At 43.8% G+C, this 23,804-nt stretch overlaps 1 protein-coding gene across 1 annotated transcript in view; it reads right to left on the bottom strand.

Annotated features, from left to right (window-relative positions):
• ASPSCR1 (ASPSCR1 tether for SLC2A4, UBX domain containing) overlaps positions 1-23,804 on the bottom strand; it is a 45,963-nt gene that overhangs the window by 3,674 nt on the left and 18,485 nt on the right. The window contains 5 exon segments of the mRNA XM_086623979.1: positions 14,389-14,441; positions 14,749-14,811; positions 15,785-15,851; positions 16,280-16,361; positions 18,671-18,810. Coding sequence (XP_086480105.1) covers positions 14,389-14,441; positions 14,749-14,811; positions 15,785-15,851; positions 16,280-16,361; positions 18,671-18,810 — 405 coding nt within the window.

The following is a 23,804-nucleotide window of genomic DNA, read 5'->3' on the forward strand; positions in this document are numbered from 1 at the left end:
CCCTGTCTCTAGTGGAATTTGTTTAGTTTCAACACCTTTCCAGGACGCAGTCTATCATTTTATAAATCTAGCCTGAATTCCTAGTTCCTACTTGTCAGAATAATTGCCATATTCAAACATTTTTACATCCATTTAGCTCAACACGTGACCTAGATAACTGTAGGACTGCCTTCTCATGTCTGCATTTGTCAGTCTGATGATCTTATTTCATCTGCAAATGTTATTAATATTATTTTGTATTTATGTATCTATCTACAAACCAGACAAAAGTAACGAACAGAGTGTGGCCAGAACTCATTCCAACAAAACACACACATAAGTCATTTATGTTTCCAACAGTTCCTCTCTGACTATTATTTGAGGTGTCAGTCAGCCAAATCATAATTCATTTAGTGTGTGCTTTAATTACACTGTGTGGCACACCTTAAAAAAACCCCAACACATATCGGTCATGAGGCATCGAATCAAGTGAAAGTAAGTTAAAGTATGTAAGTTTATTTAGTCTGTGATCTCATAAGTACTGTCTCCGTATAAAAAGACCTATGATAAAGGGTAGTGCCACGGTGCCCTGGCCAACCACATCAGTGTAAAGGTGGGAGACACGGCCTGTCTCACCGGGAGTGGCACCAGAAGGCGTGCACCACACTACCTTGGATCTTATCTGTTCACCTACCTGTTCAGTGCTCCACAACAACAAGCAATTTCTGGTCAAACACATACACGAAAAACACAGTGAACAGAGTTCCCATTAGCTTATAATCTAAGAGAACAAACTCTTCCTTCTGCAACTCAGAAGTGCAATACAGCCAGAGTCTGCTTCTGCCACTCTGCTGTTACTACCACTCCATAGAGAAGAGAGATTCTCTGCAGGCAGGAGGGGGGGAAGAGTGAGACAGTGAGAGACAGAGAGCCAGGGAAAAAAGTGGAAACGTCTACAACTCTGGTCAACAGGCCTGGTTCCTAATTTAACCTGTTTGTAAGTTTACGACACTGCTTCACACTTCAGTTTCCCCCCTTTGACGGTGTGCACCCACCACACAAGCAGAATGAGCTGGCGACCGATGTCTCTCAAGTTACTCAAAATGTAATGCACCAATAGTATCCAGCTTGTTGCACTTCATTTGTTTTTCTCCAATTTTAAATAGCAACAGATCAAAACGATGAAGCCTCTGACAACTTATGTTGACAACGGCCATTCTCACTGTCTTCTCCTTTCACTGCTTTACAATCAGTCTCTTACGTCATGGCTAAACAGCTTTATTCAACTACCTCTGCATAAATATATACTGAATAAAACTCAATACAAGTATGAATTGTGTTCATCATACTACCACATTAAACAACATTATACTGTTGAGAAGTAATTGTCAGTAGCTCAAATGATGACCTACTGAACAAGTAACTGTAAACACAAAAGAAAAGAAATTATTTCCAACTAACCCTAAGTAATATATAGGATCAGATTCAAGCCCATAAGAGCACTGATCACAATGTAATAAAATTCAACACCATAAGAAATGAAAAGGTATGAATGATTAACACAAACACCACATTTTATAAAGAGAGAGTTAGAAAATTAAGCATGCTGGATTAAAGACATGGAAGCCAGAGGAAATTGAAGTAAAACCCTTAGCTATTCAATCCTCAGCTGTTGAATAAACATTACTTGGAAAAATGGAGTCTTAGAAATGCTGTGCAGCCCTAACTAAAAAAAGCAAGCAGGGAAGCAAGCATTAAAGCAAACTAGCAAATGCTGTCATTTAGCCATAATTAAAAAAATAACAAAGATCTTCAACTTTGGTAGTTAATACTTCTGATGTCAATAACAAGGAATGAAGCAGCAGAATGAAATTCAGAGAGCTAAAATACAATTCAAGGATTAAAACAACAAAAAGTTACAGTACGAAGTTCAAATAAAGGAAGTCCTTCAATAATCGCTTGGGCCACCAATTACTGCGATTAAGGAATCCAATTAAAGAAGAGAATTTCAATGACTTCTTTGGATCAGTTTCATCATCAGGGAGGCTTGGAGAAGAGTAACTTGTTCTTGATCTGTAACAAGCTACAAGGTGGGTAAGACTGAGCAGCTAAAAGGGTAGAAATATCCTTCAACGTCATCGCCACCACTGAACCACTGTGGGTTCTGAATATCAACAAGGACAGACTCCACAACCTGCTCAGGCAACCTGTCCCAGTGCTAGATCATCCTTTCAGTGGGATTGGTTTGGGTTTTTTCCCCTTTTATTTCAGTGGAAGTTCCTGTAATTCATGTCCATTTCCTCCTGCCCTTTTATTGGGCACCACTGAGAAAAGCCTGGCCCATCTTCCTTGCTGTTTCTCATCACGTTTATTATGCACATTGACGGACCCTCCCCGAGGCTCCTCTTTTCCAGGCTCAGCGGCCCCAACCTCTCTGCCTCTGCCCGTATGTCAGATGCATCAGTCCCTTAATTATCTTTTGAGCACCAAAGAAACTGTAAAACTGGACTTGCAGTCTCACCAGTTCAACCGAGGGATCACAAAAGCAATTGCAGGTAAGTGAGGAAGGTACCTACCTATGAAGTTTGCTCTGCCCCTTACAGTGATTATACTATGACACCACACCCTCAAAGGAACTGAAGCAGTATTAAAAACTGCTCAAACTAAGTGCTACATTAAAAAGCACAACATCACCATGTCCAGATGGTACATCCGAGTGTTCTCAGGGGACTGCAGAGTGAGATTTAGAATTATTAAGCTTTGTGCTAAAAACAGACACTGCTGCAAGCACAGGCTTTATTTCTAAAAGGGTTTGAAGGTGATATGCTGAAGATCAATGCAATATGGTGTAACCAGCTGTACCAGTAAGGATTCCAAAAGAAAAATATCATACTTACGACTGGAATTAACATGTCAGTATATACTACATAAAGAAAAACTATTATTTTAAGCTTTCAGAAGGCCTTATACTAAGAGACAGGTAAAGAAACCAAATCATCATAGTGCAAAAGAGGTAAGTACTGTCATAGCCAGAAACTGTACTTAAAATGTTGATTAATGGTCTACGTTTACCCTGGCAAAACAATAACCTACATTTATCACCTTGATCCATAAACAAATTGACAGATAAAAGCAAGCTACTGCCCCTCTTCGTATCATTAATGCACACGACAGAATTGTGCCAGGCAGGCTGCTGGCTTCTGAGTTTTCTGAACCTCTATTGCCACCATCAGCAGTCAGGATACTGGAACGACAGTCCTTGGACCTGATCCAGCACAGCAGTTACCAGAAGGACCCTGATCTTCATGAAGGAGGTCTGTGGATTACTACTAATCTAGAGACCAATAAACCTGTATTAACTGGAGGCAAAGTGAAACGGCTTCACCTGTCTCCCTGACTACAAACTTCAAATGCGTAGGGGTATTATAATTTTTTTTACACTAATCCAAAGGCTGTAGGAAACTTTCACATACAGTATGGCCTACATCATGTTAGGCTGAAGTAAGAGACATTCATCAGTCTACTCTAAGTCTCAGATCCTGCTAAAGTGGCCAGGCATCCTCACATCCTTGAATGGACATTTTAGCAGAAATCACTATTTATTAGGTCTTTAACATTTCATTCCTCAATCAACAGGGCCTAAGGTTGCCTGCTTCAGTCACAAAGACAGCTCTCCATAAACTTTTTAATTAAAAAAGTACCAGACACGGTTTAGAAACCCCAGAGAAAACTCTTGTGAGAGCTTTGATGTTTCCGCTGCATTCGTCTGAAGGGATCTCTCTATTTAGGAAACGGGTGCCTTAAAAAGCCCCCCCCAACACACATACACTCGAGCCTTTTTACACACAACATCCTTTTCATGCCAGCTGCAAGTTGGAAATGAGGTTTTTGTAGCGTGTTAGTGTTGGAATTTTTAATAACCTCCCCTCTCTTTTTTCCCCCTCCCGACCAATTATCTGGTAAATAATTAACATTCTGAAGGAGATAAGTAAGCACAGCATCTCAGAGCTCAAAGCCCTTTAGTTCAAAGCTCTGCCCTTTTCGTTTCCCTCTGCCCGCCACCAGAACTTCCTTGTCAATCAAGCTCTGGGCACACACATCAAAGCTTCATGTGGAATTGCCCCAAGGGGTCAGAGAAAATTCGTGGCAGGGCCTGCATGAGGCACAAAAAGAGTGAGAAACACAAACTAAGAGCTAGACAGACACACTCACCAAACACACAGACAGAACGTGCCCCGATATAAACCTCTACCCTATTTACCTCACAGGTTGACAAATAACCATAGTTCTAAGTTTCAGGATCTGCCTCCACAACCATTTCCCACTGCTGCAAAACATCAGTCCAAGTGTTTCAGCTCAAAATCTTTTAATTGAAAGAAACTTAAAGGACTAGGCAGCAGCTCACAAGTATACAGAATGCAACCTCCTTCCCATGGCTCATTTCCCTGCATCCCTATCCTTTCCTAGGGGTCAGCCAACACAGAGTCCCCTCTTGCCAAATCCAGTAAGCTATTTTTCTTCAATTCAATAGACTTCTGGCTCATTCATACAACCCTTTGTCTAGCTTCCTTTGTGCAGAATTCTCAGGTACCATCCCGATTCACACTTACTGAGGGTTCAGTAGAGAGGCAGCTAGCTACATCTTACTGATCACCCAGGAATTCTCCAGTTAGTCACTGGCAGGACATAATGTTGTCTGAGATTTTTTTTGTAACACTAAAGTATTTAAATCAGCACCATTTCACACACAAGCAACAACAACAACAAAAAAAAAACAACAGTGGAATGATCCCATCGGCCAAGGAATGTCTTGGCATAAAGATGAGAAGGCTTTAGTAGCTGCAGTCCAGGAAAACACACAAACCCAAAGCTGGAGCCTTTAGTATTCTCTAACACCGCTAAGAATACAAGGATTGAACACTGGGCAGACCATTACCTGAGAACTATATTCGCACATCAGCTGGTATTTCCTCATTTGCCGTTGTTCTAATGCGTATATCGATGCCTCTAGAAGAATTCTGCAGTCTTAACCTCACTGCATAGGATTCTTATAATATTTTGTGAATCAAAACCTCTTAGAGCGACACTGAGCCTGTCAGATTGACCAAAAGAATCATAGGCTGTTTGAAACAAATATTCAAAAACTCCATTCGGTCATATGCAAAGAATTACTACAATACAAATGAGTCAACAGCTAGTTACTATACTCAAATATCCAGCACTTCTCTTCCTCGCTGCTTGATTTCCAGCCAAAGATACAAAACCATGCTGACTGGTAAAATAGATGCTGTTAATCTATCAACCTATAACGTTCAAAATCACGCTGTGCAAGGCATATTTACAAGATATTATTTTATTGCAAAACCACCTAGAAATCCAATTGGAAATGGTGTCCCATTGTGCAATTATATAGATATGTAATGACAGCAACATGCAATATAAATAAAAATGTGAGAAAGTATGAGGTTTCTTTTTTTTGTTGTTTGGGTTTTTTTTTTTGCACAGATGAAAAACTGAGACCTAAAGAGACCAAATAACGTACTCAAGGTCACACAGGATGGCACTAGCAGAAATGCGAATTAAGTATTTAAATCTCCAGAGTTCCATTCGAGGCCTTATCACAGTACAGCTTTCTTGTGAAAGGATCGGAAAGTCACTGATGAGGCAAGAAGTGGAGGAAGCCAATGTCCTGCTTACTGTCCTCCCCATTTAAAGACATCATTCTGAGCAACCAAATCCTCAGATTTTAAAAAGATCTAAATAACACAGCTTTACCAATTTACTTAGTTACAGTTGCAGATGCTTAAAGAACTCTTTCCATTTCTGAAATCTGAAGACCAGCCTGTAACTCATAAAGCTACATTTAGTTTGAACCTCTGTAGCTAAGTAACTCAAATTGTATTTCAGAGCTCAGAGGGCAGTTACTCAGACACCATAGTGGTGAGTGTGGTTTGTGACAGCAGAGCGGTACATGGGCTACTGCATCTTGCGTTCCATGATAAAAATATCTACAATAGAACAACATTCCCTGGGAATCCAGCGGCAATACACAACAGAAACTTTCTGCTTTGTTTTACTGCATGTTTTAGTAACCTGTTCCTGGACCCCAGAAAAGATTCAGGCAGAACCCTCCTCAGATAATGACTCAACAACCTCCTCCTCCACCAGGTATCTCCAGGTATACACATTCAAAAAATCCTCCAACAGAGAACTGTGAAATACATGCGTTATCATCGCGCAGCGATGCTGCGCACTGACAGAGCGATGCTCTCAGAGCAGGCAGGCTGGCTGCCCAAGGGGAAGGTGCAGCTGCCAGAACAAGCAGCATTCCTTCGTTACATGATCTGAGGAGACTATAGTGCCGCAGGTCTGCTGTTAGTTTGATGTTAAAAGATGAATTAGAAAATAAGCACTTCAAAGGAACACACGCGTGGAAGGAGAAACCCAAGCTACCAACATGAAATACTGCACAGCACACACACCCGAAACACATAAACGAGCTCTTGGAAAATTCAACCGAAAGCCGGTGGATCAAAAAGCTTCTTCAGCAACACTGCAAAGCATCGCTGAAACAGAAATAAACACTACAGTCACGGTGAAAGGGGCAAACTAAGTGGTTCGTGTTTATAACCTGAGAACAAAGCTGCTCAATGTGGGCTGCAACTGCCAAAGAAGATGGATATTCTGCAGCCAATACAGGGGAGGTCCGATCCAGCCAGAGCAGGGACCTTTAAAATTCATAAGGCAAAGATAAGATTTGAAAGCACCACTTTGAGAAGGCTACTTAACAAGCAATCCAGGTATAAAAGCATTCATCGAGCCCTTGAGCTGAGATCAGAAAGATCTGGCCTCCAAAACTGACAGTAGCAGAGAACATTTCTGGCAGAATTTCCACTCTGAACTCAGTCGTACAAGGCAGGTCCTCACCCAGAGCGAGGAGCCCGGCCTCGCGCGGGGCAGCGTTGGAAGCGAGTGCAGACAGCCTCCGCGAGCACCGTCAACGGACCCTGCAGGACAAACAGGAGGTAACACTGCTACTGAAATCCAGTTGGATGAGAAAAATCCTGAATGATAGTAAAGGGCTAAGACTGCACACAGGAAGGTGAATGCGATCCTCCAGGACGGATGAATTTCACTATTAATTGCAATTCTCTTTGCTAGCGAGTGGAATAACGCAAGGGCTGCCACTGGAAATGCCTCCGACGGACTGACTCTGATGAAGTAATTTTTCTGAAATTGCATTCAGACTCTTGCCAAAAGCAGAGAAGGCTTCACATGGCTCCATTCATAGTCTGCTTCACTGAAAAAGCATGCCAGACGTATTGCCCAAACTGGCATTAACGAATAGGATATGGAAACAGAACCAAGGCAAAGAAAGGAACAACAGCTCCTCTGGATTTCTGCCTTACAGTACACACCAGAGGAAACACTCAGTGCACTCTAAGATCTGATTAGAAGATCTAAATATTTATGTGGAAGCCTGTGGATTCCTTTAGCTCCTCTGAAGGCAGAGGCTGGCCTCCTGCCCTCTTACTGTCTTGACTTTTCCAGTGGCTCGTATTCTTACCTTCTGCTAACTCTTTCCTAGTATTAACTCAGCAATCAATTATTTTTTTTCCACTAACACACCCAGATATGCACTACACAAATGCCTGTTTCTGGAAGGAGAAAGAAGAAGCAACTCCGAAAAGCTCAGCTAACCTAGAAAAACACAAACATGCAACCAGACCCATAAGGAACCCAAAGCCAAGTGCTACAACAAGGAAGCCTGCAGTTGATCAGTTCTGGAGAGCAGACCATTATAAAACACTTCAAGGGACATGACGATAAGGCAGCCAGCAAAAACAGCAGTAACAAAAAAATCAAAGCAATGCCTTGAAGACTTTACAGGTTCCAAAAACTCCACGTTGCTGCCAATCTGTGTGCTCTCTATACTGTAAATACACACATATTTTGGGAGAACTCACTTCAGACAGTTCTTTCAGTCCAAGTATCTTGGCAAACAAGTTGACAATATTGTCTTTTTTTCCTGGTTTTGCTTGCGGCATAAGGTTCTCCCTCCATTGTAAGTGATCAGATTAATGAACGTGGCTCCAATCTTACCAGCTTGAATAGAGCAAGAGGGTGAAGACAGAGCAGAAGTGTTGATAACATGTTACTCCACTATCTGCAGTGACTCCCATTAGCGGTTTCAGCACAAATTTCAGTCATTTATAAATATCTGTGTGGTCAAATGCGCTCACATTACTGGCTCAGACACCATCCACTTTTTCTCATAGACAGCACAAGGCAGTCTATGCAGTGGAGGATACCTACTGCTAACTTAACACCTGGGAAAGCTAGGTCCATGATCCATGTCTGACACTGGACAAGCAATCCCAAACAACCAACTCCCAGTCGTATCACAGAAGAAACATCTATACCCGATACCCTAGCAGAGGGTGGGGTTGTGATACCGTCAGAAATCATGCAGTCTCCATGACAGTAAGTTCCTAAAACATTCAAGCTGGCAGTGGTCACTGTCCAGACACTCTGTGCTTGGGCTCAAGCAGGCTCCGTCTCTGACAGTCTCAGCAAAGACAGTAAGTTTCTAGAAAATTCTTTTCAAGTTCATCAAGAGAATTCTTGTAGCCTTGAGGATGCTGCTACATAGAATTCCCTATGTACCAAGGCATTTCTGAAAGAAAAGCAGAAAACAGAAGGCAATTAAGTAGCCCATGACTAAACTGAAAAGAATAAATAATTGGATGCTTCTCTGCCACAGTCCTAATAATAACAGTGCACTTACGTTTAGACATGACAGTGTCATGTATTTTGAGAAGACACAAAGGCAACCCAGAAAACCAAGAATGGACTATGCAGAAGCCATAGGCCATCCTCTATCCCTTTTCTCTTTGGTTTTCTTAACTATTTCTCATTTTCTGTTTCTCAAGAGTTTAAGCACCATATTTGGGGAACAAGAATCCAAGAAGTCACTGAGAGCCAAAGGAGAATAAGTCACATTAAAAAAATTGGAAAGCATTTATGGAACAGGGTAATTAGACCAAAAGCTTATACAGCTTTAATTACAACTCACTGTTATCATAGAGATAATTAGATTTCAGTGCAATCTTCCTTATGATTGCCTTTGTTTCCTCTGAAAGTGACTTTATTCCAGAAATGAACATATACTCCAGAGGTGTTCCACGAAGCACCTACAGTCTACCTCTATTTGGTATGTTACCTTCTGCTCAAGCAAGATGTGTATGAAAGAGTGAACAGCCTGATAATAGGAAAGTTAAATATTGAAAAAGTCCAGAATGGCTAGATACAACATGGTAGTAACTGTTTTGGAAGACCTGTTTTGAACAGAAACATAGGTTTCTAGTCATCTAAGAAACATTCCATTAAAATCAAGTGTCGGGCTATGTGCAGGCATCTTTGGGAACCACCTCAGGTGCAAAGCACTCCAGCAGGCTACCACTAATACTAGTGACACAGAGCACCTGGAGCGGAAGTCGTGAATTTTGGCACGTACACAATACAGCCTGATGACCCCAAAGAGCTGTACTACCCATAAAGACAACCTTCCTCCTCAACCTTTCACGCATCCTCCAAAAAAAGAGCCCACAATAAAGCTTGACAAGTTAGCTGCTCCATACTTTACCCGTGCCCCCTCTTCCCTACCACGTCCAGAACCACACACCCCACAGCCCTTCGTTCCCCTTTGCATCCTACGTACCAACACCCGGCACTATTCCAGAACAAGCTCTCACACTACAGAGATGCTGAGTACTGCAAGGTTACCTTAGCACAAAAGCTCCTCTTTCCCCAGCCCAAAACCCACACGTTTCACCACATGCCTTCTGTCTTTACAGAGCAGCTCTGTTTTTTCATCTCTCCTTCCAGATAACGGAGCAGAAGGGGAGCTCCAACTAAAGCACAAAATCCTGCCCTCCCCCAGACCACACGATGCCTGAAAGGGGCAAAGGTTTCTCCTCGCCCAACGCACAGCCCGGCCCCACCCCGCACAGGAGGGCGCCGCAGTGGGCTCTGCCGCCAGCGGTGACGGACTCACACGCTTCCCGCCAGGCTGAAGATGTCACAGTCTGTAAGGCAGTGCCCGAGATAAGCGAGAGGCAGCGGACGAGCCCTGTCCGGCACTGCCCCATGGGCCCAACACCGGACACCGCCCTCTCCTGCTCCCAGCCGGGGCCGGTGCCGGTCTTACCGAGAGCACTGCGGTGCAGGAAGCAGCCCGGTTAGTAACAGCTGCCTACAAAAAAGGACGTCCAACAATAACACAGTTGCCGGGACACGAAAGCCAGAGCAACTTCCGCACTCGTTTCTTCCCTGGAGAAGAAAGGCCCCTTCAGCCCCTGCCAAGCACTCGGATCTGCAGCAGGAAAAGCGAAAGCCTATTCGAGCGGAGGACATTATGGCATGAGGCCTTCACTGACTCAAGGCGAAAGTTAAAGACGAAAAGGGGTTTTACACCAGTAACGGGGATCAAAGCTTCATCCAGAACCTGCCCATCTCAACTGGGATACAGCACCACGCTAGCACGCCGGAGCACCGCGGTGTCCGACAAGCAGTACGGGTGACCAGTACAGTATGACAGTTCTCGGCAGGAATCGCATTTTCCTGTTGATGCTTCATCCAAATAAAATGTTTATAAACACACAGAACGACTCCTGCCATAACAGTCCACGCCCGACAGGGCTGCCAGGCCTCGGGCGCGGGACGCAGGCGACACGGCCACAGGCGTGAAACAGCTCTGCCCACCTGCGAACCCGCTTCACGTCAGAGCCGCTCCACGCCACCGCCGCCTCAAACAACTCCAGGGCGTTAACGCGCGTGGCCGTGTGCTCTTCGCCCAGCACACGGTCCTGGCAGCGCAGAAGCTGTTGCCACAAAACCCAACGCTCTGAATAGGCAGTGGAGCCCAACCCCGTCCAGGCGCTCCCTCTCCCTCTCTTTTACCCTCCCAAGTCACCTCAGCCCCTCGAGCCTTCTCCCTTCTCACCCTGAAGTTACACTGATTTCTTCACCCCTCAAACAGATCGATTCCCCTGCTGCTTCTTGCCAGCCCCATGGCACACGTCTGGCCTCACCGCTCAACTCTGCTCAGCTCCCCTCGCTAGAGCAGTGCTGCTGGCCTCAAGCATTCGGCTCCGACCATGCACTCATGTCCAATGCCCTAGGGCCCTGCACTCAAGGCTAAAGCCTCTATGAATATAATTTGATTTTAAAAAACCCAATTTTAAAAAAAAAGAAAAAAACTTGATTACAGAACGCTCTGGCCTGGTCCTTTCACCATCAACTCATTTTTGCAAGTCAGTTGTGATGAACTGGATGGGCCTTTCTAATTCTGGAGATAAACTCTGGAAAACAATCGCATTTTGAAGTGTCAAACTGAATACATATAGTAAAAAAATCTAGAAAGTTAAATACCTATAGCTGCATACACATTTCCAACCAGATTTCTGGTTTCTGCACCAGATGGGTTATGGGGACAAGCTACGAGTCTAAGCTTCGCAAAGTTCATATACTCAATTGCAGAAGGAGACAAAATACACAACTCGAAAGCGAGTTCTTTAAATTTGCCATAAACTTTAGCAAGGTCTCTTGTAGAAAAAGTCTACTTGGGCCCATTGGCATAACTGCACCAGAAAACTCTCGCAGAGCATGAGCAACATGTGCGAGCAAAACCTCGACTTGCACAAGGCTGCAGACACACGCCCCCCTTCCAGCTAAAACCATACCCTCAAAGAGGTTACTTTCTTCAGCCCATCACTACCACCCATTGCAAGATATGACCAACCACTTGGATTTGCTTGTTATGAGACTTGCTTTTCACATTTTGCAAATAATTGTGAAGATTCTGTATACTTAGATTAGGCTTTAAAAAATCCATTTTTCTTTAATTAGGCCCAAATTCTCAACACAACCGCTTTCTAATTAGTTTAATTACATTGCATAAAAAAAAGAATTCTTAAATCAACTTTGGATTTGTCATCCTTTATCTTAATTGGATGTTATTCTTTTGTGCTGATACAGAGGAAGTGAGAAACGAGAAAAACCATTCCTTAAAACAGTCCATTTGCAGGAGAATTTTCAACTTTTGGGCACCATATCTTGAACAGTCACAGTTTTGCACTGACATCAAGGCTTTTGCACCTTTGCCATGTGACACAGCAAGCACTTCAATCTCGGGAAAGTCACTACAAATTGAAGATGCCTGACATTAAAATCAAGCAGGTTCTTCATCAAGTTGTGACTTCTAAAAGAGTCTAAAAGACGGGGTTGTAAGGCACCTCTAAGTCTCTAAAGAGCACTAATTTAACACATTTTTATACATTACAGGGAGCTGCCATGAGGGATGAATTCCACAGTAAATGTCACAACTAGGAGGGAAATTGCCACACATGGAACAAGCACAAGTAACAGTGCCAGGTACAGAACGAAGGCTTTAACACAGCAAATTAAACCAAATCCCTGCCATAAAGCTTCTCATTCAAAGACAAGTAGATGCAATTATTTCTGGGGTGTTTCCCTGAACACGTTACATTTCAGAAGACATCCAGAGAAACGTTAGTTGTATGCTGAAAAACAGAAGATAAAAGAATGGGGAGGGGGGACACGACAGGCAGGCAGTAAATACAGGTAAGCAGAGGATTTTGAACTTTATTCAGAAGATAGACCAAAGCCAACAGCGGAGACCACAGACAGAATCAGAGATTGGATGAAGAGGAGGCAGACACAGGCCAGGCAAAGAGGGTGCTGCATTCAAGTTTACAGAAAAGGCAGAGAAACTTCCTTTCCTTTGTGGAATGAGTAGGTATGCAAAGGATTTAGAAGGTACCTAAAAAAGAGGAAGAGAATGGTCACGGGAGATTTCAAGGTGATAAGGACAGGCACGTGAGCAGACAGGGTATTTTCCAACAGTGACGGAAAACAATGGAATAAAGCAGTGTCAGAAAGGTAAGTACTTTGAACGGCAACAAAACATCCCAGGAAAATGAACAGAGTAGGAAAAAAGATTACTACAGAGGCAGATTTTGAGTCTTCAGCATCTAGGATGTACTTAACAAAATGAAAAAAGTCCATCTTAAAGATCAAATAAATAGTGCCAGAACTTGAAGTCCATGAGATTCTAGAGGTAAACGTGGCACACAGGGCAGAGAGACTATGACTTCCTACAGAGACACTGAAAAGAGTGCAGTATGTTTTGTAGAGACACAAGTTCAAAGGCTGAGATGTGTTCCCAGACTTCCTGTCTCAGCTGAACCTGTCACAGGCATGGTGACAATGCAAGGGACTCCAACATCAACAAAACCACTCCCAAAACTTGAAATTTCAGCAAAGAATTCTTAACAGAGTATTAGGAAGGGGAGAGACTTCCCACTGTGAACACAGAGATACACACTTTGCTTCCTTGGACAGTCTAAAAGCAGCTGCACACATATCTCTTCCACATGGCCTGGTCAGGAAGTTGTGGAATTTGGAAAGCTCTACTACAAACAGCTTCAGAGGCTTGCTAATCCCTCCCTCATTCACCATGCGCCTGAAAAGTCCCTTTCTCTATCCCTCTCCCTGCCCACCTCTCCTGCTCCCTGGGGAGCATCAGGCAAAACCTTTCACTGCAATCTGCTCTACCCTTTATCCTGCAGTGATCTTCAGCGCATCACTCTACAAATGTCCATGAAATTCTGAATGACAGCACGTTTCAAACAGGGTGAGTTTGGGGCAAAATCACTGACAAAATCACTCAATCAGCCTCTTAACATGCGTGTGATTTACACAGGCAAGAGACCCTGGCCAGAGACTTCAAGACCACCTCATCTGACATTTGCAAAACACCTCCAGGAATCTGGATTGAAAAACTAAATTTCAGCCCTTGGGAAAAGTCACACATAGAAAGTACATATTCCTCAATGTCCATGATGGCTTAAAAAGAATTCTCACACAGCAATTATCAAAAAGATCAGTTTTGTCTAATATGGCCTCTAGCTCCTGCTGTAGAAAGCGACAACAGTTACCTATCCAAACCCAGTGTCACATCTCCTACTAGGCTACTCCAACTACAGATAGAGCAAACTCACATTAGCTCAGCTCTTGTAATAATGTTCCAAGGTTAAATACAGTTCAGACTCCATAAGGCACTGAGCATATGCACGGAACAATGCGAACCTCCCCCCACCCCCCGACCACGCCACAATGTGCCAGTGCATATTGTTGCACAAGGTGGACCTCTTCTGGTGGAGAGCTCGTGCTCCAAAACACCTGGTTCTGTAAGTCTTGGCTAAGCAGAAGCCTACAGGGATCACAACATTATGCAGCTTCTTTGAAAAGTAACTAAAGCATATGGCAGGGTGCAGGGGAGCTGGAAGTCAGAGAGCATCACAGAGCACACATGTGAGTCCTTACCTCAAAGAGTGTCAAACTTTCATCGTTCAAGATGATTCTGGGAGGTGCAATAACTGAAGTTAAAAAACAAGTTACAAAACAGGACCACCCAGCAGCCAAAACAATAAACACAGCAGGTATAGAAGGGACTACTGCTCTTTAAAGGAGCGACACATTCACACTGCCCACGTAGGCTTCTCATTAGGCAGAAGCATAATGTGGCTGAGTGAGCAGGTTACACCTCCTTTGCACTCTGAGGGTGTATTTAGGGAAGGAATTTCTCCCCAGGTCATACCTCATGGCATCACAAGATCCCATACGCACCACAGCTAGGAACAGGCTTTGTAAAGTACGGCCAAAAGTTACCAACAGCATACTCACACAAGTAAAATGGTAAGTCTGCATCTGCAAGGTGGCTTCTTACAAAGTCTCTCAAAATGCCAACTGTGAAAAAAGGAGAGAAAGGTTTGCTGAATTACATTTGTTTCTTCAGATGCTGGGCAAAAATGCTAACCTGTAACAGCAGAACTGCCCTCTACAATGTCTGTAGATTGCCTTTTCCTCAAAAGAACACTTACTATCACAAATACCTTGGAGGAAAAAAAACAACTAACAAAACAACCCCCCAAAAACACCACACCCAAAAACTTAGACATGCAGGTCCCTTAGCAAAAATCTAAGGATGCCAGTGAAGTTCTTCCTAGGAAATCCAATAGCAGCTGCAAGATTTGCAGAGACCAGCCAGGTGAGACTCTGGTAACTAGTTATTAGTTCTTGTTCTATACAAAAGTATAAAAAAAAAAATAAATTGTGTGGGTAACCGACACTGCCAGCTGAGAACAAGAGGATCTCCGTTAACAGTAAGAGCTACTTGGTGTATGGTCTGACCGCCTTTCGTGAACCAACGGAGGCAGAAAGGTTCATCCCTTTTATTCTTATTACAGTAGCTAAAGCTTCTTTTTCTTCTTCTGGTTTTTTGTGGGTTTTTTATTTTGTTTCAGATTGGGGGAGGGAGTGGTGGTGCTATTTTTTCCCCAAAACTTTTTAAGCATTAATACAGAGGAAGTGTCCAAACTTATCTCCGCAGCACACCATTTGGACACAAACAACAGGATATCAAGTGATGCAGTTTCCTAAGCACAAACGTTTTACCATCAAGTAGCCTGACAGTCTCCACCAAGCAGTCCTGGAAATAAACTCCCCTTAACTTAGTTCACTACCCCAGGCTCTTTTCTCATCCCGTTCGGGGGCCCTGCAAGGACAGCGTACCGAGCTACTGCTGCTCCTTCAGAGCAGTACTACTTCCCCAGACAGCACAAAAATCTGTCCAGAGCCACACGCTCTTTTGTCATGCAACTAATCAATGATGAGAGAGATCAGCTACAGCTACATAGGCTGAAGTCCAGATTGCTCTTACCAGTTTCACTAGGACGGAAGAATCCCTGTAGAACATGACGGTCTGGAAAATGGACTCTCAACGCCACCTAAGTCAGAGGCAAACCACATGAGGTCAATTGTTTATGGCTGTTCTGTAACACCTTCTTTGGCGTAGAATTTGTGAGCAACTTTTTTAACAGATATATTTTAACAAAATGCAAGAGTCTGCAGAGGAGAGGCAGATAGGAAAGCTCAGTCACACAGACTGATGTGTGTGCAACATAAGGGTTTTGAAACATCTGGAACAAAATAAAAGGAGCTATATTGCCTGCCACTCAACCATATCATTACAGGACAACTGATTTTACACGGTACAACTGTTATACAAGTCCCACAAACAACTAACAGGGACAGGAACTTGAAGTGTCTTCCTGTAAGTAGCTCAAGATGCTGTTGATCACAATTGATTACCAAAATTACTCAACCTCCCCAAGTCTGGACTAGCCAGAGGGATTGGAAAAAGAACAAAGGCTACCTTTGGATAACGCTCTAACTTTTCCTTCAGCTGAGCCTCTCTCAAAGATTTTGTCATCAGCGGAGCTTCTTCCAGGCGTTTCCTAGATACATGGGAAGAAGACAAGCTGTCACTTCTGTAATTTTAAGATGTATTTTATTTTATTAAGAAAGCGAAAGGTACAAGCAGATCTGATGAGAACAGCTTGACTGTTCCATGTATCCCTCATGGCATTTTCCCCATCCCCTTGGTTCCTACCCTAAAATGTCATATGTGGAACTACTGAGCATCAGCAACAACACTCTATAAAATCACTATCTTGTACAAGTTTAAAAATAAGTTCACTACAACAGATGCCAGAAAAGGTACTAAGAAGAGCAGGGGAATGTTTGCTTAGACTACTCAATAAGAGATGAACTCATTAATCCAATAAAACAGAGACTAAAGTTGGATGTGATTACTCCAGAGAGGGAGAAGAGCTACCGAAGCTGAAAAACAATGCTGGCTGAAGAAATTAATGCGTTTTGATTAGCAAGAGGGAAAAAAGCCCATATTTTCCTGTAAGTAAAGAAATAAGCTCAGATCCAACAGATCCTATGTTCAGCTTTAGTCCCTTTTCCTTGTTTGCACTTAATTCTGAATAACCAATTTACTAGGCTAGATTTTGGTGAAACATTTGATCATGTAATTACGCGCAATTAATTGCAAGTTAATCTCTTATACCTTCACAGCTTGAAGGATCTTTTTTTATTTTTAAGAATGATCAAAGTATCTCTGGAGCAGCTGCTGAACAGAACAACTACAGGCTTACTTCACCAACTGTACCCAGAGCTGTCAGCTGGCACACCACACTCCAAGCTGCTCTGAATCTGAAAAGCAAAGATGAACCTAACCCACTCCGTTTCTTCGTGTACCAATTGCTGATTCATATCAATTCTCAGCTCTTTATGAAGTCAGAATTTAATACTGATTGCATTTAAAATATTGCATTGTATGCAGTTAGATCTTTTCTTTTTAAGATTCACCAGCTGAGATCAGAAGTCAACTGGTATCAGCTTCGTGTGCAACTTGTCTTTATTTTTATCCCTGGCTGTGAGGGAAAAAGGGATTACAAGCATCAGCAAATTTGAAAATTGGGTCTTTTTTTGAGGAGGCTGTATTCCAGTAACCCCCAACCAAACGATCCCACATTTGTACCACTAAACACTTGAGACCCACAAGCGGCAGAGCAATTTTCAGGCCAATCTATGCATTCATGCGGACTTCAGTGGCCTGTGGGAAAAAAAACTCAGCTCTGAGTAAAAAGTTCAACTTGGACTTGCTTACAGTGTAAAGTAGGCTGTCCCACAGTCTCAGAGACTGCTTGTAATGTTTAAAGGAATGTTATAATTCACTTGAAACTAAATACATCCATGAAATTAATTTCTTTAAGGAACACATAGACAGCAAAATGCTGTTGTGATAGGGGTTTTAGTTCAGAACTGGAATAAGAGCACAGTAAAATCATGAATATTTGACAGCAAGTTACTTGAACAGTGAGATGCATAGTTAGTCCAGTTTCCTATACTTATTCTCCCTTCTTTGCATGTGTTCCAAACATTTTCACATCTTGATTTGTGGCTAAGTTTGATTTTGCTTTATTTCCATTTGGGAAATGTCTCAAAGTTGGTCTTTTCTGACAAGATCTAATACAAGGTTAATTCTGTTACTTAAAGAACAGGTGTTTCTTACTGGCTGAAAATGCTACTAACTACTACTGAAGTCAATAGGAGCTACTCTTAGGAAGCTGGATCATTGTGTTATATTTGTCCACCGCAAGTTACAAATTCCATCCATTTAATTCCTGATAGTTAACATGAAGTCAGATAGCAGGAGCTCACCACTGCTTTGGGCCTCTAGCAAATAAGAGCACATGTGGTTACAAAGGCCTTGGCTTCTCTTTCAGAAAAAGGAAGAAGGAAAGAAAGAAAAAGAGGTGGGGTGTTAAGTGGCTTTGAATAACTCCCTGAAATGCAGAACACAGGAAGGAATCTTTCTCTTAATCCTTTCTCCATGAGGGCCCATCCCTGATTAGCTTAAGGTCCTCAGATAAACTTATCACCAGACAGGCATCACAGACACCTCATGCTGAAATGTCCAACATCCAGGTGAAACCATTATCTCATGCACAAATGTTCAACCGACTCACACAAAAACATAGGTTCTGTCACAGAAACAGAACACAGCCCTTGAACTCAAATGGCATAAACAGTAGAGATATCCAGTGCTGATGACTACTTCATTAATTCCACACCCAGAAACTTATCTACAACCTTTTACCCAGAGATCACAGCCAGCTACAGGTGCATAGTGTCACTCTGCTCAACAAAACAATATAGAGCAATCTCAGTCGCCAGCAAAAAGAGAACTTGCCTCTCACTCTGCAGCTGTGCCAAACGTTTCCGTACATCATCCACTGTGACTTCAAAAAATTCATCAGGAAGCTCTTCTGGCCCAGCAGAAAGTGGTTCTAGTAGGTCTAGGTGACATACAAGTGGCTCTCGTTCTACGAGCTACAGAACAAAAATGAGCTTCAATTAGTCAAATGCATTGCTCTGCTTATGCTGTAAAGTTCCTGAAAAAGTAAAAGGACAATATTTGTGAACTGAAACACAATCACTAGTGTGGAATTCATGTCACTGAGATCAGACTAACAAGACAGGTGGTCATTGTTATCATTCTCTATAGCTGATAGAGCTTGGGGTGCAATTCCTCCCAAGCAGTAGGAACCTGTATTTTCAGAGGAGTCACACCCTGGCAGTTGGCTGCTCTCCACAGTCAGTATAGGAAGTCCAGAGTGACAACCTCAGTGGTCATCTAATGTAAGGAGAGATGACTCCTTTCCAGGGAGTGTCTGTGGAATCTCTTCACTTACAATACAACCATGTTTTGCAGCTGAACCATACTGCTAGCCAGTTATAAGCTTGTTACAAGTACTCAGAAGTTGCTCCTATCCCAAAACCATAACCTACCTCTCTGCTCTACTCCAAACCTCTCCGTGTAATCACTTCCTTACCGTTCTGCAGGCAGCACACAACACAGGTGCTATTCATCATACTACAGCCAACAAACCACCCTTTTAAGTTTTCCATCTGCCACGCACTCCTGCCTCAATTGTATCTTCCGTTCTCTTTGCTTCACATTCTCTTGCCACAGAACCAACAGCACGAGTTCCCAAACGCGGCTCACTCCATTTCTTCTTACTCTAGAGAGCATTCCTTCGTTTTGGTAAGGTAGTTTTTGACCTGTTGAGTTCTCTGAACTGAGCCACTGCGAGGTTTCGTTCTACAGCTTTCGAATTTTTAACCTGGCTTCTGGTGTGCAGAAAGCTCCCTTAAGACAGTGAAACCCTTGTGTTTTGCTTTTGCAAAGTATTTAGCACCGAAATCAGCCTTTGTTGCAGGCAAAGCAGACAGAGGTGAGGGGAGCAGTTTGCTGTATGCATCAGCTGCCACAAAGGTACTTAATACATTTATTGGCAACTTTCCCTACACCCCAGGCGCTGAGGATGGGCCATTCGAGCAGCACTCAGACCTCAAACAGCCAAGATACCCCTCACCTGCACACAGGGCACAGGCAGCCTGGCCCTCTGCTCCCCCTGCCTCCCTCATGATGGCAAATTTCAGCACAATTGTGTCCTTGCCTATACCAGAGGTTGCAGTTATTAAAAGAAAAAACCACCCCAAACCAAAGCACCCCCCAACCTATCAGACAAACAGCTTTTGCTGCCTCTGAAGCGAGAACGACACTGCGTACCCCGCACAATTCAGAAAACGTGAGAGGCTGCTGCTTGCCCTTGGGCCGAGAGCAGCAGCTGTGTCAGTACGTGCACACAAACCACGACTGGAGTCAAACACACAAGCAGCAGTTACACCTATTGGCTCTGGAACAATTCAAACTCTTTAAAAATCAGAGAAATGTTTTAACACACAAAGCCTGAAAACAAACAGAAGAGTGTCGCGTAGGCTACAGGGGATGCAAGGGGGAAGCAGTCTGTGACTGCGGAGCCCCTCGGGAACAAAACTCTGATAGTTAATACAGTGCTTCTTTACAGGCAGCTGCCAGCCTAACACAGCTCTGGGCTCTATGAACAAACCTGATGCCCATTTCTTCACCCCTTATTCCCTCATATACTCTTTCTAATCCTAATTAATGCCCAAACAGCCTCCCTCCATCTGTTCTACCCGTCTCCCTTCCCCCAGGCACAGGCCCCTTTGGGAAGAGGAGTCTCCCTCCATTGTCAAAAGGACAACACAAATTACAAGGCAGCGTTCACTCTGCTTGTGGGCACCAAAGGGTAATTTGAGAAATTAAAAGAGCAGGGTTGTGTGGGTGGGACCCTTGGCTACTTTTAGAAAGTTGAGCAGGGTCAGCTCTAACCAGCGGCGAAGGAGCCCGACTGCAGCTCTCCCAGGCCTGGGGGAGGAATGCCCAGCGCTGCAGCAGCGATCCTGAGCATGCAGAGCCACCCTCCAGGAACTGGGCTGCCGCACCGTGGCCGTGACTGCCGCCCGGAGCTGGGCTGATAGGGTCACGTCCATGTCAGAGGCCAGAGGAGAACGCACTGGACCTCCCCATAATCAGGTATACCTCAGTCTTCTCAGACAGGCTTAAATTTTATTTCCTTCTAAGCACACACACACTGAAAATAGCCTTCTTCCCAAAAACCACCAAAAAACAAAAAACTGAGCAGGCACATCCTATGGCATGTTGTGAAAGGTGCTGGGACATGACGGGGAGAATTCCAACGTCTGCATCAGCAAATCCTAAACTTACCGTTTAGAATTGGCTCTAGCAAGCACTTTAGCTAATCCTAACAGGAGCAGTATTCCACAGGGAAAGTGCCAGTCGCCGCACAAACCATGGTCATAGCCAAAGACTTCAGCCAAGACATCAGAAATCACGAGACAGCAGAAGGCAGACACATTCCAGCCCCAACCGCTCACCCCTCTTCCTTGCTGGGTCCACTGCTCCAGACCGCCGCATGTTAGAACCCGCCATTCAAGCATCGCTTTCCAGACATGTTCCTTCAAACAAACGGGTCTCCATCGCCAACGAGGTACTGCAAACGAGCAGTGAGGAACTTCGCCTCCAACTTACATCCAGCCAAGATGCCCCTGTTTAATTCTCTGCAGCATACCTGTACCGGCCCCGCACAGACACACAGCTACCTTTTAGCTCTGAAGTCTGTAATTTTATCTGTTTCCCCAGCCAACACTGAGTGCTGAGTATCTTAACTTCCAACCCAAGACACATTACTTAGCTACTACTGAACACAAAGAAACATACTTTTCTGTACAGAAGAAGGAGCAGATCTGTACATGTCTAACAAGACTGCAAAAATACACAATTAGAGTAAAAATTCCCTAATATTACATTTTCAGCTAACTCCAAATAACAGAGTGAGACCTCTGGAGAGAGCTGTAATGAGCGAGTTTTTGTGAAACACAATTCAGGTGGTTTGAGCTTGTTTTTCAGAGTTTCTGCAAGTCAATTCCAGAATTGCACAAGAGGATCTGATCAGAGAAGGGCAGCACAAGGTGTCTACTAAGAACTGCTGAGCAACCAGGAGACATCACCATTTTGCCTCTGAGGATGCAAAGACTGTCACACCATCATAATACCATAATATCTCTTCTGCCATGTATTTAACACCCTGTGGAATCAACCCTCCATCTCACCTCCTTACAGACATAAGAAACACTCGTCAGAGAGGACGAGGTATCCATTCCTGTTGCTCTACCAATTCTCTCTTTCCCCAGAACCCTGCCATCATCCTGTTCCTCTTTCTTCATCGATTACCATTTGCTCACTTAGGTATTCTAACTAGGCATCTCTCAAACTAAGTACTCTCAATATAGCTTTATTTTAATGTGTCCCCAGAGATCCTAGAGCACAGACAGAATCCAAAAGCTACCTTCCCACTGCGATTTGCAAAAAGGAGGCTACCAGGTACACCAACGTGCTTCCCAGTCCACTACACATCTAGTGTTTTCTGCAACCACAACAAAAGGTAACCACCTCCTGTAATAATACATGGCCAGCATACGGCAGTTTCTACCCTGCATTACTAACTCTGGAGGAAAGCAAGCTGTGCGTTTCGCTGTCATACTGCTGTCAGTGATACCTTTCAGGAGCCAAAGATGCTGCGCCATGGTTTGTCACCTCCATTCTTCAAAGTCTTTACTTCTGCTACCAAAGCCAAAATGTCAGGCACCCTTCACCAGTAGGCTGAAGCCACCTACCCACAGCAGCGTCCACCAGGCAGCCTACGAGACTGCAGCCTGCGTGATAAAGCCAGGTGCAGGAATGCAGTTCACTCTGTGGTCACCACTCTGGACCCAAGTAAGCAGATAAGCTGAGGAAAACTTTTATTTCATTTTAAGTGAAGTAGTAGCTATTGTGCTCTCCTCCATAGCAGCAACCTCTCCCCAGAGACCCACCTCCTACCCACCACCTCAGGGAGCTCTAATCTCATGGAGAATCTGGTGTAAGTTACCTTCTAATAATTAATGTTCTGACATCAAAGTCAGCATACAGCTGTCTGTAAATCATCTTTAGCCCAAGAAATGAAGGGACGCCGGCACAGATTTTATCCAGCCTCTCTCTTCAGCTTCAAAAACCACACACAGGCAAAGCATTAATGGGAAGATTCTTTTACAAAAATGGACCTTTGATGTTTAAAAATAATTTGTTTTGTTTTGGGTTTTTTCCTCAGGACTGAAAAGGGACAAAAAGCAGATGCCATGTGGCTCGCTCTGTTCTGCTGTTGCTGCTGAGAGCGAGGAGAGGGGAGGATGGCAGGAATGGAGGAGGGAACAAAATGTAATCAATCAGCAGCAGAAACACCAGAGATCAAAGGGCTTGAAAGCAGCAGTCAAAATCACATGCTGTTTAACACAAGGACAGAAACCCCCCCAACAAAATCTGCAGCTGCTTCCAAAGCTGCTCTGAAACTGGAAGGCAAGCTGGCTCCAGAAGTGCCTCGGAGTGGTTTAAACTGGACTGCAATTCTGAGAAAGATGCCGGATCACGAGAGTCCTCAGGCCACCGCTGTTCAGCTCTGTGCCCAACAGCACAGCTTCACGTTAGCCAGTAAAGTGATAGAACAAGTTCTGGCTCTCCAGCCAGCATATGGAGAAGCGTGGACCACAGGACTGGTGAAGAATACCACCACAAACCTTCACACTTCTTCCTTCCTTTTCAGACACAACTGAAATTCCTCCTTTCCAGATCTCTCGTAGGTTAGAGTGGGATTGAAGCAAGCAACACATCAGACTGGACAAATCACCCAGCACACTGTTTAGTTCTCCATGCTCAGGTTTTGTTCCAAAAGGTTGAATAACACTGATTAGATGGACCCAAACATGTTTCTAATACACTGAAATATTCACCACTGGGTTGGCAATGCCTCTTTCTTCTACATTTGTAACTGCTCCAGAGTCCTTCCAGGGTCTGGCTTCCGCTCCTAAACAATGCAGAAACTCATCAAGAATGGACTGCAACC

This window comes from Tauraco erythrolophus, chromosome 20, assembly GCF_009769465.1.
Source record: "Tauraco erythrolophus isolate bTauEry1 chromosome 20, bTauEry1.pri, whole genome shotgun sequence".
NCBI classification, from domain to species: Eukaryota; Metazoa; Chordata; class Aves; order Musophagiformes; family Musophagidae; genus Tauraco; species Tauraco erythrolophus.